Source organism: Amyelois transitella, chromosome 23, assembly GCF_032362555.1.
Source record: "Amyelois transitella isolate CPQ chromosome 23, ilAmyTran1.1, whole genome shotgun sequence".
In the NCBI taxonomy this organism is placed as follows: domain Eukaryota; kingdom Metazoa; phylum Arthropoda; class Insecta; order Lepidoptera; family Pyralidae; genus Amyelois; species Amyelois transitella.
In genome coordinates, this window is record NC_083526.1 from 2,382,206 (window position 1) to 2,395,947 (window position 13,742).

The window sequence follows — 13,742 nt, forward strand, 5'->3', positions numbered from 1 at the left end:
TCAGAAGGCTATATTTTTTTCTTTAGAATCCTAACAGTATTGTGTGCGTACAAAGAAAAATATCATTATTATATGCGTGAACACCTTTTAGTGTTTCATCTCTATATATATCAGTAAATGTAGGTTGTCCCTTTCATTTATTAAATCTACGGGCATGACAGTACGAAGTGAGAAAATCCTGGATATAACAAAGCCTTTATTTTTATATTTATTTTAAACGTTATTGAACAAAAAATGTAGAAAAGGCGGACTTAATGCCGTTTGGCATTCTCAACCAGTCTACCAGCTGACCAAACAGAAAAACTTTAAGTTGGTTGCCGTGTGGTTCCCGGCACCAATAAAAAAAAAGAATAGGTCCACTCCATCTCGTTCCCATGGATGTCGTAAAAGGCGACTAAGGGATAGGCTTATAAACTTGGGATTCTTCTTTTAGGCGATGGGCTAGCAACCCGTCACTATTTGAATCTTAATTCTATCACTAAGCCAAACAGCTGAACGTGGCCTATCAGTCTTTTGAAGACTGTTGGCTCTGTCTACCCCGTAAGGGATAAAGACGTGATCATATGTATGTATGTATGTATGGTTTTGCTATGACGTGCTGTGTATGAATATATACGACATGTTTAACGATTGTACATAAGAAGCAGAGTACTGAGCCTTATAGTTTTTTTACAAACATCACGAGACTCTTTAAGCTTGTACAATAACATCATAGAGAAGAGATCTTTAATTTTTATTCATCATCTTTATTCCTTGTTTATTAAACAAAATTTGTCGTAAAACTTAGAAAAATGATTGTAAACATCTGCTTATTTTTTAGCCTCCTACCGATTTATATTAAAAGTGAAGCTTTCTCTTTATGTTTAACTGAAAGTACATATAAATATTTATTTATTTTTATCTATATTTGATAAAAAAGTTGTTCAATAATGTATCTTTTACATTAATTTATTAACCAAAAAAAATTCCTCAAATTACTTGGTATACAAACCAAGTAATTGGAGGAAACTTTCGATCGAAAATATTAGATAGAAATTAAATAAATGTATATTATATAAATATGCCAAATAAACAGTTAGTATAAAAAAGGTATTTCTTTTATTATATATATCACATTTACGCATACGAATAGTTAAATCATCTGTGTGTATGTTTGTCGAAGCTCGCAAACAATGGATTTGAATGGGTAATCGTCGTAAGCTGTAAAACGTGAGTGTTGCCAGTTGTTTGAAGAGGGTCGCATCAATTGCAAATATTATTTGAAGGCGTTTCTGATATTTAAATCATTTTATCAGGACCTGTTTGATATAGAAAGTAAATTTATTGGTATTTATCACTAAGAAGCTTTTTGCACTTTAAGTATTACTTTATTTTTGTTTTATTATAATATGGCCTATATTATTTGTCACGAAAATATTTTTTGTTGAATTATTGTTTTTTTTTTTATATCTTCGACCAAACTTTGAAAACATTTTCATCAGAGTTTTGTAAATTGCGTGTTAAAAGGTCTTTTGATTTGAGTTACCTGGAAAAATAAAAAAATATCCAAATTTTCAAACATTTATTTTCAAAATTTTAATCTTACTATCACAATACAAAATATACAAATTTACAATATTTGTAAAAATCCTCAACTACTTACATAATTGTACTGCAAAATTATAAAAATATTAATTTTCTAATAAATATTTACAAATCAATCTTAATATGAAATATTATTGATACGTGGTTAGTCTCACAAAAATAAGTTCATTCAACAGGTAAGGTACACAATGTTCAATCCATGATTTATTTCAATAAAATGGTATGTCAACACAGCACTTGTTTTACGAGCAAGCAAACAATTAGTACAAGTGTACCTAATAAGCCTATTTTATAATAGATTTGAGCGCGCTTGACCTATCTGCCTAGTGGTAAGCAAAAAGAGGCCTAAAGTAGTGCGCACAAGGTGCCTTATCCAGTAAAGTAGAATACAGAAATATACAATTTCATTACCCCAAAACAAACCAAAAATTAATATAATAGGACTAATAGTTTATAAATTATATCTATTTATTTGTACAATGTGATAAACACAAATTATAAATGTGCTTAGTAAAAAGTTAAGTAACCATAATTAAACCAATTTTAAATTAACAACACTCGGAAAAATAATTAAAAAGAATATTTAGGTTTAAATATATAGGTAACTATGTCAAAATTGTGCCATAAATCATTTTATAAAAAGATATTCATAGGTATTACAAGTAAATTCACATTTCAAAAGTAAGTTATAATTTAAGTAAGTCATCGTAAAATTACTTACTTAATTTTTCAAATTTAATTCACATGTGTTTCATAAATTCAATCACACTGAACCATTACAATTTCATTTAACATTACCCTTTTAAATACAAATTTAATTAAAACTAAAATTAAATTACAAATAATTTACGCGTGTTCAGTACTAGTTAAACATCGACAATCTACATTACTATGGAATTACTCCAGCCTAACTTAAAATAAAATTATCTTTCTTGATAACGTTGGTATAATTTTTATTGGCAAAACTGCTATCGTATGTAGTACCTACTTGAAAGAAGTAGGTAAGTACTTTTATTTTACAAAAGGCCAAAAAAGTAGTTATTGAGCCTCAATATAAAATTTCTGTAGTCTCTGCCTACCCCCATGATAAATAAGCTAATAAAGTAATTTTATTAGTATGGAAATTTGTAATTCAGTTTTTAAGGAAAGAATTCATAAATACTAGACATACATACAATCACGTCTTTATTTCGTACGGGGTAGACAGCGAAAACGGTCTCAAAAAGACTGGACGGCTACGTTCAGCTTAAAACAGGGCCTATTTTGATAATATTTGGCACAGAGACAAACAAAACCGTCAGGGTATTTCTGAAGGCTTTTGGCTAGTTTTTTTTTAAATAGATCAAAATATTTTTTAGGCAAACACCACTGCATAAAATGTGACTAATCCTAATTATATTAATCTAAATAAATTAACATATTTAGCCTTTCTTGAACTTCAAAAGTAAGATACTCGTTGTCAAATATATAGCTATCCATATACTGGTGGAAATGAATCCGGAGTACACTGTTGGCATGGAAATGGTCCATCCCCTTTGCAGCATTGACCGAAGAGACTCTGTCGATTTCGTCAAGGGAAGGACGTAACTGATCCATTGGAGTACTATATGCATTCCTGTGAAAAGAGTATTAATTTATATATAAGTATTTTATCCTATCTTAAAGCCAAATAGCTGAACGTGGCCTATTAGTCTTTACAAGACTGTAGGCTCTGTCTACCCATCAAGGGATATAGACGTGATTATATATATGTATGTATAAGTATTTTATTTAATAAAGTATTTGTATGTTTTTATTGTGAAAAGTAATTATTTCTCTGAATTTTTCTTCATTTTACTTGTCACTTACCACACCACAAAGCCTTACATATAACAAGAAATATATTAAAAAACATACCTTCAACAGGCCAAATGATTCCGCATAGAAGTACCATCGGCAGAAAAGAACCCAGAGCCATGTAAGTTGCTGTTCTGTCCGTATCACAGACGCACGACACGACGAAACCTGAAAGTGACATTTTTAATTAACTATACAAGTTTAGGAGTTGCTTGTTCAAATAATTTTAGCCATTATTATTTGTGTCAGTAAATTTCAAATTACTATGTTGCGAAGATCGTTTGAAGAGTCTCCTTCTAACGTTAGTCCCGGTTCCATCCTCACCAATGTGGAGGGGAACCCGGGGTTAGCCCTTGACCATGGATCCTGGATTAAGTTAGTCCGGTTTTAACACGAAGCGACTCCCGTCTGACCTCCGCAACCTTTGCAGGGGAACGTAACCCATATTAGATTATGGTTACACATTAAGTTGCTTGAATGTGCAGGTTTCCTCACGATGTTTTCTCTCGCCATAATAGGGCAGAAAAAAACAAAATTACCTGGTAAACAAAATACCTCTGTATTTAATTACTCTACCAGAGAAATCCTTTCTAGCTTTCTGCTCTTAAAAAAAGAACATAGTTTTACAAAACTATAGTGAGGAAACCTGCACATTCAGGCAACTGGGTGTGTAACCATGATCGATCCAATACAAATTAGGTTCCCCTGCAGAGATTTCGGAGGTCAAATGGAAGTCGGTTCGTGTAAAAACCACCCAATTCAGGGCCATGGTCAGAGCCATACCCCGGGCTCCTTTCCAGAGTGGTGAGGATGCAACCGGGACTAAAGCCGGGAGGAAAAAGATAGTATTACAAAACTTACCAAAGGTCATTCCACACAGGCCAGTGATCAGAATGAGCACTATGACCCAGCCTAACGGTCCTTTGTGGCTCAGCTCGAAGAAGACGAAGCCGATCAGCATCACCATCAGAGATTGAACCGTCATCACGAACATCTGTACCACCACGTGGGAGAACAGGATCTCTGTGCCTGAAAGAAAAATAATCATTACAACATACATATTTAACGGCCTCTGTGGCGCAGCGGTAGTACGCTTGTCTGTGACACCGGAGGTCCCGGGTTCGAATCCCGGCCAGGGCATGATGAGAAAAGAACTTTTTCTGATTGGCCTGGGTCTTGGGTCTTTATCTATATAAGTATTTATTATAAAATATAGTATCGTTGAGTTAGTATCTCGTAACACAAGTCTCGAACTTACTTCGAGGCTACCTCAATCTGTGTAATTTGGCCCTGTGTAATTTACATACATTTCATCTCGGGGAGCGTAAAGATATGACCACACGGCTAAAATAAAAAATACTGTGTGGCAGACGTCTCTACGTCATTGTGATGTCAGAAAGCGATTAGTGATGAGATTCTTAATCGCGCAAGTAAAGGAAAAATCTTTGCTTACACAATTGGAGCAATTAAGCAACAATCTCCCGACTTAAAATCGAGCCGCGGTTCCCTAGGGATAACTCCTAGCAGTGGTGGAGCAGTCTTGTAGTTTCTATTAAGCAAATCACCAGATAATATTACGATTTACGAATCTCTATTGTAAGTAACAATATATCTTTTGATTGTCTTTTGACTATTTAAGAATTTTTGTTTGTCTATTAAAATTACAGAAATACTACACACATCAAAACTGGTGTATGTTTCATCTTCAGATCCGAAATTAAACTAAATAATCGCCTGTTTTAAGATTATAAACTGGATCACTTCTTGTATTTGTGTACACATTTTTTTTATTGTTTGTTATCTGTTTGGTGTGCTAAATAAATAAATAAATGTGTGTAAGTAAATAAGCGTACGTAATTATAAGGAAAAAGTACCTTTTATATAATTCTTACCTGTAATTCCGGATACTAGTGATCGTTCCAGGATTCCCTCGTTACGTTCAGCCAACATGGCACCCGAGGTCAACGCCACAGCCAAAAAGAATATTATCCTGAAATTAAATAAAACGTTTTACTTTTAAAGGTTAGCTCTATCTTAACACGTATAGAAAAGGACATAAGTCACAAAAATAAAAAATAGAATCACGCTGTGAGTCATAAACAGGGAAAACCTAAATCGCGCAAGCAAAGATTTCACGGATTGGAGCAATATATACAACCTCCGATTCAACATCGTCGGAGCCGCGGTTCGCCAGGCATAACACCTAGTCTGGCGGAAGATCATCTTCTCTTTGGTGGCAGTCGAGCCGAATTATCGCTCCCTCTACATAACTTTCTCAAACACATAGCATGACCTTTATCGTTAAAGAGATAAACAGAGTCTACCTATTAATTATGAGATCCGAGGGCTTGTTAAGCCGGATGTCGTAAAGATGGAAATGAGTCTTAAAGATGGTGACAGGTTGTCAGACCAAAACGTCTAAAAGAAGAATCACAAGGTTTTAGGCTGTCTCTTCGATTTGTGTCACTGGTTTCTGGAAAACTATTTGTGGATTTTCCGTCTAAGAACTGGTTAAACAGTTTCTCAAACTTATCATTTCACAGGGATTATGTATTAGCATAAAATTTTGCCATAATGTAATGCATAGATATTATGGCATAATAGTTTTTATGCACAACGTTATTTCGCATATTAATTAACGCATAACTAACCTAAACCAAATTTGCCCGTATGCCAAAAATCAATTAAGCCTTAGACCTATTATACCAAAACCGTTATACCAAAGAACATTAGGACAAAATAAATCATGCGATAAAAGTGGCCCCCATTTCACATACCTGCTTATAGGTTTACGACAAATCGTTTTAGTAAATATACATATACTAGAGTACGCCTGCAGTTCCGAAATCCTGAATTATCTTTTCTTAGCGCGTCGCTACCCCTATACCATGGCATTCGCGACGCCATTTTTATCGCGCGAAAAACTATCGCGGTGTCGTTTCACGTTATAATAAAAAGCGAAAAAGCGATAGTTTTCCGCGCGATAAGAACGGCTTTGCGCGTGCTGTGTGCTACGGGGTCTGGACAACATAAGTAACCAACATGCCAAAATTAGACAGGCGGTTTGGGCTGTTATTCGACTTGACAGTCAATCGTTCGCTCATTGTCCTCTTTAAATTTAGATTTTATAATAATAAATAAAATATTCAACTGTTTCGATCAACAGACGGCCGATGAAGAGATTTTTCTGTAAACAGATTCCCAGTGAACTTATTCATATTGAAACAAAGGGAACATCGTCGAAGCGTACATCGACGAAGAATTATTTCGTACATAGCAAAATACATATACGTACATAGCAGAAAGATAAAGAGCAATAGGCTAGTGTGTGTAGCTTAAATTCAATCCAAAATCACGAGTAACTTAGATACAATACACTTTTATCTAAGTACCTGTCTTCTATTGAGTCATTCCTAAAAGCCCGCGCCATTGTAGAATGTGCACAGAAATTATAATTTATTTAGGTTTCTACAATTTTGAGAAACCGTGGACTAGACGGTTGATTGGCTAAGTTCATAAATAGAAGACCTTGATATTTTAAGCCTAACTGAATGACTAGAGAGCTAGCTTTTGCGCAGGGATTCACTGCCGTAGGGAATTCCGGAAAAAAAGTATGCAAATTTCGTGAAAATCTGTCCAGTTGTTTTTGAATTTATCCGTTACAAACATACAAAAAAAAATCTAGTCGCTGTCTTTTGACATAATCATCATTCGTTTATCGTCATTATGCTTAAAAAAACTTTAACCTATTTCACAACAGGTCGGAAAATGACAGACGAAGGTGACATTTTGCCCTTAAATTAATGTCGGCATCAGAAGGCTCCAGTGACGTAAGTAAAATGACCCAGAGTCAGATGTCGGGAGTTCAAATTTCGAGGCAACTTTTTAATTCAGTTATACATATTTATGCTGATATTGTCAATAGGAATGTGTGTCTGTTTGTCTGCCCATATGACTTTAAATTGAAGAAATTTTATGGACATAAATGACCATCAGAGATAAGACAAAACCTACTTATTCCTGAAAATACCCACGGCAGTAAGAAGTAAAGAGTTGGTTTTCAATAAATAGAACGTTTTCTTCATCTGTTGTTATTTACGATTAGAAAGAGTACCTATTCATTTTCTATTGATAACTCGGGAAATTATTATAATATTTTGGGTAAACAAGTTTCAATAATATTACTTACGTAAGTATGACTCCTGGACCAGCAAAATCCGTGAAATCTGGCTCCTTCATGCCATAAATGGGGTCATGGAACTGCAACAAAAAAAATCATTTTCAATCTTAATTTCTTTGTTATCTTATAGCTGAAAACACAATACAAAAAACGCTTAAATGAGAGAGAGATAGATTAGAAATGACAAAGAGATGACTAACTAATCTTGTTTGAAAAAGAAAGGTGCAAAAAAAGTTTAGGGTTCCGCCAACGCTTCTTCCATTAAGCCAAACAGCTGAACGTGGCCAATCAGTCTTTCTAAGACTGTTGGCTCTGTCTACCCCGCATGGGATATAGACGTGAATATATGTAGGTATGTATGTTCGCCAACACAAGCACGTCTTATTTATAGTAACAAGAGAACTAGTTTTGTTTCAAAGGCAGTGCTAACAGCATTACTGTATGTGACCCACGTACAAACGACACTGACACCTACAATTTATTATATATATGAGGCAATCGAGTGAGCAAACAGCACCCTTGTTTTCAGCTCTAAATTTGAGAGGTAAAGTATATTTTTTACCTATTTTTGGTGTATAATTCATTTTGTGCAAGGAAAATGTTTACACTAAAAATATACTAGCATTTATAAATAAGTTGTATTTTTGCTTACATTTTTTACATTTGATGTCGGATTTATTTCTTTCTTTTAAAATTTTTAAAAACATTTATATAATGTAACAATTTACTTAACACATTTCACAACCTTGGATAAAATTACATTAGCTTACCGAAAAGGGAAAAAAACTTAACCCTCCCAAATGTCGGGTTATTTATTTGTTTACCAGCCCCATGAAAAACGACCTAAAGAAGCGTCGTTGGGAAAATATTGAAAAATTGCGGAAAAACGTAACACCCTTTCCCAAAAGGGGTTTAATAAGAAAACTTAATTTTAGTTATAACATAAGGTCCGTGTAAACGGAGCCCGTTCTACTCTCGTAAATCCATACACGCTTCTCATATTTTTATTATTTCTTTTCTTAGCTTAGATCATAGTTTAAATTACAGTTAAAATATTTTTAATATACAGATATAAGCGAAAAGTCACTCAGATTGAGGCCACGTTCAGCTGTATGGCTTAATGATGGAATTGAGATTCAAATAGTGACACGTTTCTAGTCTACAAGAAACGAATTTAACTCACATTAACTGGCAAGGTCATCATCCTTAGAGGCAGGTCACAGATCCTGGTCAGATGTTCCGTAGTGTTGGCCAGAGCTGTCATAAGGTCTCGGGTCAACATCCATTCCACTTGTTTATCTATAAAAAAGGAAATCGTGAGGTTACGTAGTGTCACATCACTATACCATCTCTCCCGCTCTCTTGTTATGGTGGGTGTTAGTGTTGTCACTCAGTAGCCCACTATCGATAGTACTGATCGAAGTTTTTGTTTTTGTTGGATAATTTTTGATAATATTTTTACCCCCTATTTTTTCTTATTATTTGGAACGGAAATCTGATACTAAGTGCCACCTTTCAATATGCGTTTCAAATTACCAGACACCGTGTATATCATGTTATGTCATCTTGCATATGGAATTTGTCCCGTTTTCGTCCTTTTTGACCAGAGTTTAGAAGTGAGTAGGAAATGTATATAATAACAAAGAAAACACTTGGAATTTACGATAGACGCTACAGAAAAAGTCGCAGTCTAGTATTTTTGTAAATAATGACGCAGTTTTTACAAACACGAGAAATGTAGTATGAAGGGCTAGTGTCCGTACGGTTCATTTATCACGTTATATATGTATCTTTTATGTTATCCATTCGAGAAGGGCCTGACTAATGATAGGAAATTGTTAATAATAAATCAGTATAGATAAATTACACAATCAGGGTTATTCTGTGAGATGTATCTTTAAGTTCATAAGATATTTTTATAATCACGTCTATATCCCTTGCGGGGTAGAAAGAGCCAACAGTCTTGAAAAGACTGATAGCTCACATTGAGCTATTTGGCTTAATGATAGAATTGAGATTCAAATAGTGGCAGGTTGCCAGCCTGTCGCCTAAAAGAAGAATCAAGTTAACAAGCCTATCCTTTAATCGCCTTTTACAACATCAATGGGAACGAGATGGAGTGGTCTTATTCTTTTTTTATTGGTGCCGGGAAACACACGGCACTATATTTTAACGTTAAGTAAAAATATTCTGAAGGTCGGATGCACTATTTTGTTAAAATTTCTATAGTTATCGATTTCTTATACTTGTCGATAACCAAACCCTAACTAAACCTGAAATCTCCAGTGAAGTTAATTTTGTTTTGCTCAAGTTGAATTTTTCAACCCATTCATAGTTAGGAGATTAAGTCACACGTTATAGTTACCGTTAAAGTTATTTAAAGCAAATATGTAATTTAAACCCAGAAAACAATAAGTATTTTGGAGCACTATCATAATTTCTGAAAAAAAAAACCCCGGAATTTGCGTATGGAAGAGCGAGCAAAAAGTAAGTACTATTTAAATAAGTAGGTAAATCTTTGCCACAAAACCTACAAAAAATTTAGAACGAAGGGACCAAATATTTACATTAATTTCTTTCCTTGGAACGCAGTCAAGTCGTTTAAATTATAAATGTGAATAAATATCATTTTTTTTTAATTTTTTGAATGAAAGCAGGTTGACTAAGCAGATATACAAGGAGAGTGTGGAGGGAAAGGTCGGAGTGGGAAGACCTAGACGAACGTATCTTGATCAAATTAAGGACGTCCTGGTAAAGGGTCAGGTCAAAAGTACCCGAAACCGCCGAGCTTGTATGAAGAGAGTTATGAATGTGGACGAAGCGAAAGAAGTATGCAGAGATCGTGGCAAGTGGAAAGAGGTAGTCTCTGCCTACCCCTCCGGGAAAGAGGCGTGATTTTATGTATGTATGTATGTATGTTTTGCTCACCATCCATTAAAGTTTGTCTTATATAAATGTTTTGAAGCAATATTTATTTATTTGTACATCGTATGTATGCTGGTTTGGAAACGAAAGAAAAATTATAAAATATAAACGCAGCCGCCAGTTAAAATATTACCTATGATACCTATGTTTTTTTATTAAAAAATAAATAATAATATTACAAACCATTTTCCCCTGAATAGATTCTTATATACTTAGATCTTATTTCTTTTGATACTATCTTTAGGTGAAACCGAGTATTGAAAACTTGATTGAGAAATGAGTCATTCGGAAAATCAGTACATGAAAAAAGGACAAAATTTAATTTTTTTAAGTATATTTTAACATCACATTAACTCAACCAATTTAAACAGAGTTAATTAAAAAGCCTTTACACAGAAATAGGAACGAAAACCACACTTTTTAACGCAATTTACATTTAAATTAGATTTACACCAATGGACCAATCAAAATGATCGCGTTTTCTGATGATTTTTATTACCGCCATTCACCCAAACCATTTCAAACCGTAGCTTTAATGGAATTAAGTTAATTTTGCGCAGTTATTTTTGGCAAATTAGAGGTGGAAATGTTCACTTAAAAATTTTGCTAGTGGCGGTTTTATTTCGTACCTCTTTAATTGCATTTTGAAATATGGTGTGTTGGCGCTGACACATACAAACATACATAAAATCACGTCTCTTACCCGGAGGGGTAGGCAGAGACTACCTCTTGTTGGTGCTGACACGGTTGAATAAAAGGCGAATGCGGGTTAAATGGTAAACATAGCGTTGTACTGATTTATGAGAAAATATATGTTGGTCAAAAAGGCTGTAGTTGTAGGGGTGTAGGTCGTTGGCGGTTGATTGTATGGCAAGAAAATTAGTTATAGCAGAAAATGAATAAACACTGCGGAAACGAGTTTAAGAGTATGATGCGTCCAAAATTTTGTGACACGACAAGAAACAGATTAAAAGGGAATTTATATATGATAAGAAGATATAGGTATAAGTATGTTCACAAAGATACATTAAATAACAATCAGTTTAAAAGCAAACGAACTTTCTCTGTGTGCCGTGTGGTTCCCGGCACTAATAGAAAAAAGAATAGGACCACTCCAACTCTCTCCCATGGATGTCGTAAAAGGCGACTAAGGGATAGGCTTATAAACTTGGGATTCTTCTTTTAGGCGATGGGCTAGCAACCTGTCACTATTTGAATCTCAATTCTATCTTAAAGCCAAATAGCTGAACGTGGCCCATCAGTCTTTCCAAGACTGTTGGCTCTGTCTACCCCGCAAGCTATATAGACGTGATTATATGTATGTATGTATGAACTTTCTCTGATTGGCCTGGGTCTTGGATGTTTCTCTACATAAGTATTTATTATAAAATATACTTAGTATCGTTTGTATCTCTTAACATAATTCTCGAAGTTACTTCGAGGCTAACTCAATCTGTGTAATTTGTCCCGTATATATTTATATTTATTTGTCAAAGCGGAACGGAAAAAAATTACAGAGTACTTATTTTACAAAGTAGACTTCGTTGGGCTAAAATGATGATAATCAATTCTCTTACCAGTATCATCCACATGTACAGTGATCACTGAGCTGTCTATAGTATAGTTGTCGGTATGCCGTGGGTCAGTCATCCTGTCTTGAAGGCTGATCGTGAAGTTGGAAGGAATGATGAGCACGGCTCGCGCTTTGCCCTTTCTTGCTGCTAGCTTGGCTTCTTCTGCAGTGGGGAAGTAGACCTACGTCAAACGGTTTATTTATTGTATCTTTTATTAAGACTTGCATTAAACTGAATAAGTATTTGTCTGTGCGTGAAAAACTATTTAATGTCCTTTTTTTGCAGTGATTTTATTCATTTAAAATGAAAATAATAACAATTAAAATGAACTCAAATTAAAACTAAAGCTAAAACTACTTATAAAAAAGAAAGAAAAAAAGATAATTACAAACTAAAATTTAATTTATAAATTGTAGGTACAGTCCCTGCATAGCATCAACATGCGGGAGTGTGCCCAAGTTATTGTTAAGTTTAATCTTCGAGTTGTGATTTTCCCACTTAAGGTCACAAACGCTAACTAATGTTGAATTAGAGATATTGAAATATATAACACCATTTTAGAAAGAATAGAAAAATAGTACTAGTAAGTTCTTGTTAGAAGAATTGATCTTACGACTACAGTTCACGATTTAACTAATGGACCCTAGTAAATGAATGTCGTTGCAAAACATGCAAAAGAATACTGACTAAAACAAAAAAGTATATTCCATTCTGTTGACGAAATGTGCATACATGAAATTAAACTGAAGAAGAATAAAAAAGAAATATGTCAGTAAATGTAATTACCAAATTATCCTGCCGTAGCTTCAAATGATCTAAATACTGGCAACTGAAGTAAGTCAGGTTCCATTCATAAGTCTCCTTGTCCTGGGGGCAGTAATTCTTGTCATAGTCGCAAAGGGCCATGCTGTTGTTCGTCTCGTAGTTGACCACAGCGAGGGGCAATCCCACGGGATAATGACCAATGGCAATGCAGAAGAGAATCATCTGCATCACGGGTAGACCAATGATGAACGCGAGGACACTGGTGAAAACAAAATTTAATTTAAAGATATCGACTGAAATTGAAATACATATGTTTAGGGCAAATCATATAGATAGGATCTAAGCTTGCATTATGGGCATTCTAACTCATCATTCTTTATTTTGAAATCAATATTTTTCTACCGAAAATAATAATCCAAGAAAATCTAATAAATAAACAATTTAACTTGCTGTGTTATTTCCCTGTCTTGGTTTGGATTAAGTCTGTGGATTAAGACATTCTATAATATTTGTTATTTTACCAAGCTTTCCTCCTCGTGTGAATTTCATAATATCCTTTTGTAGTAATTTTGTCATCATATATATTTATCTGTACTTTAGTTTTGTGGTGGTACATACTTTAATGCAAATGGCCAAAATCCTTGAGTAGCTTTCCAGAAGGCGGAAATTCTTGTCAATCAACATAATATAAAAGAACATCTTTAGAGATACCAAAAGGTATAAGAAAGAATGCTGATTTATATTCTCAGAGAGCGTGTAATAAATTGAACACCTTTTAAACATTACTTATTGCTTTCAGTCTAAGTGGGTTTCTCTTTTCTGAAATCATGAGTTTGAAGTCTCCCAATTCGTATCCAATTTAATTTGATATTGTGTAT

At 34.2% G+C, this 13,742-nt stretch overlaps 1 protein-coding gene across 1 annotated transcript in view; it reads right to left on the reverse strand.

The window, feature by feature from the left end:
* Positions 1-1,570: 1,570 nt before the first annotated feature.
* LOC106133054 (ABC transporter G family member 23) overlaps positions 1,571-13,742 on the reverse strand; it is a 58,542-nt gene continuing 46,370 nt past the window's right edge. Inside the window, exons 9-16 of the mRNA XM_060950934.1 lie at positions 12,886-13,123; positions 12,103-12,280; positions 8,784-8,899; positions 7,610-7,680; positions 5,313-5,410; positions 4,282-4,449; positions 3,481-3,588; positions 1,571-3,199 (exon numbers count right to left, since the gene is read on the reverse strand). Of these exons, the coding sequence (XP_060806917.1) occupies positions 3,006-3,199; positions 3,481-3,588; positions 4,282-4,449; positions 5,313-5,410; positions 7,610-7,680; positions 8,784-8,899; positions 12,103-12,280; positions 12,886-13,123 (1,171 nt within the window). The 3' untranslated portion in view covers positions 1,571-3,005. The remainder of the gene's footprint in view (positions 3,200-3,480; positions 3,589-4,281; positions 4,450-5,312; positions 5,411-7,609; positions 7,681-8,783; positions 8,900-12,102; positions 12,281-12,885; positions 13,124-13,742) is intronic.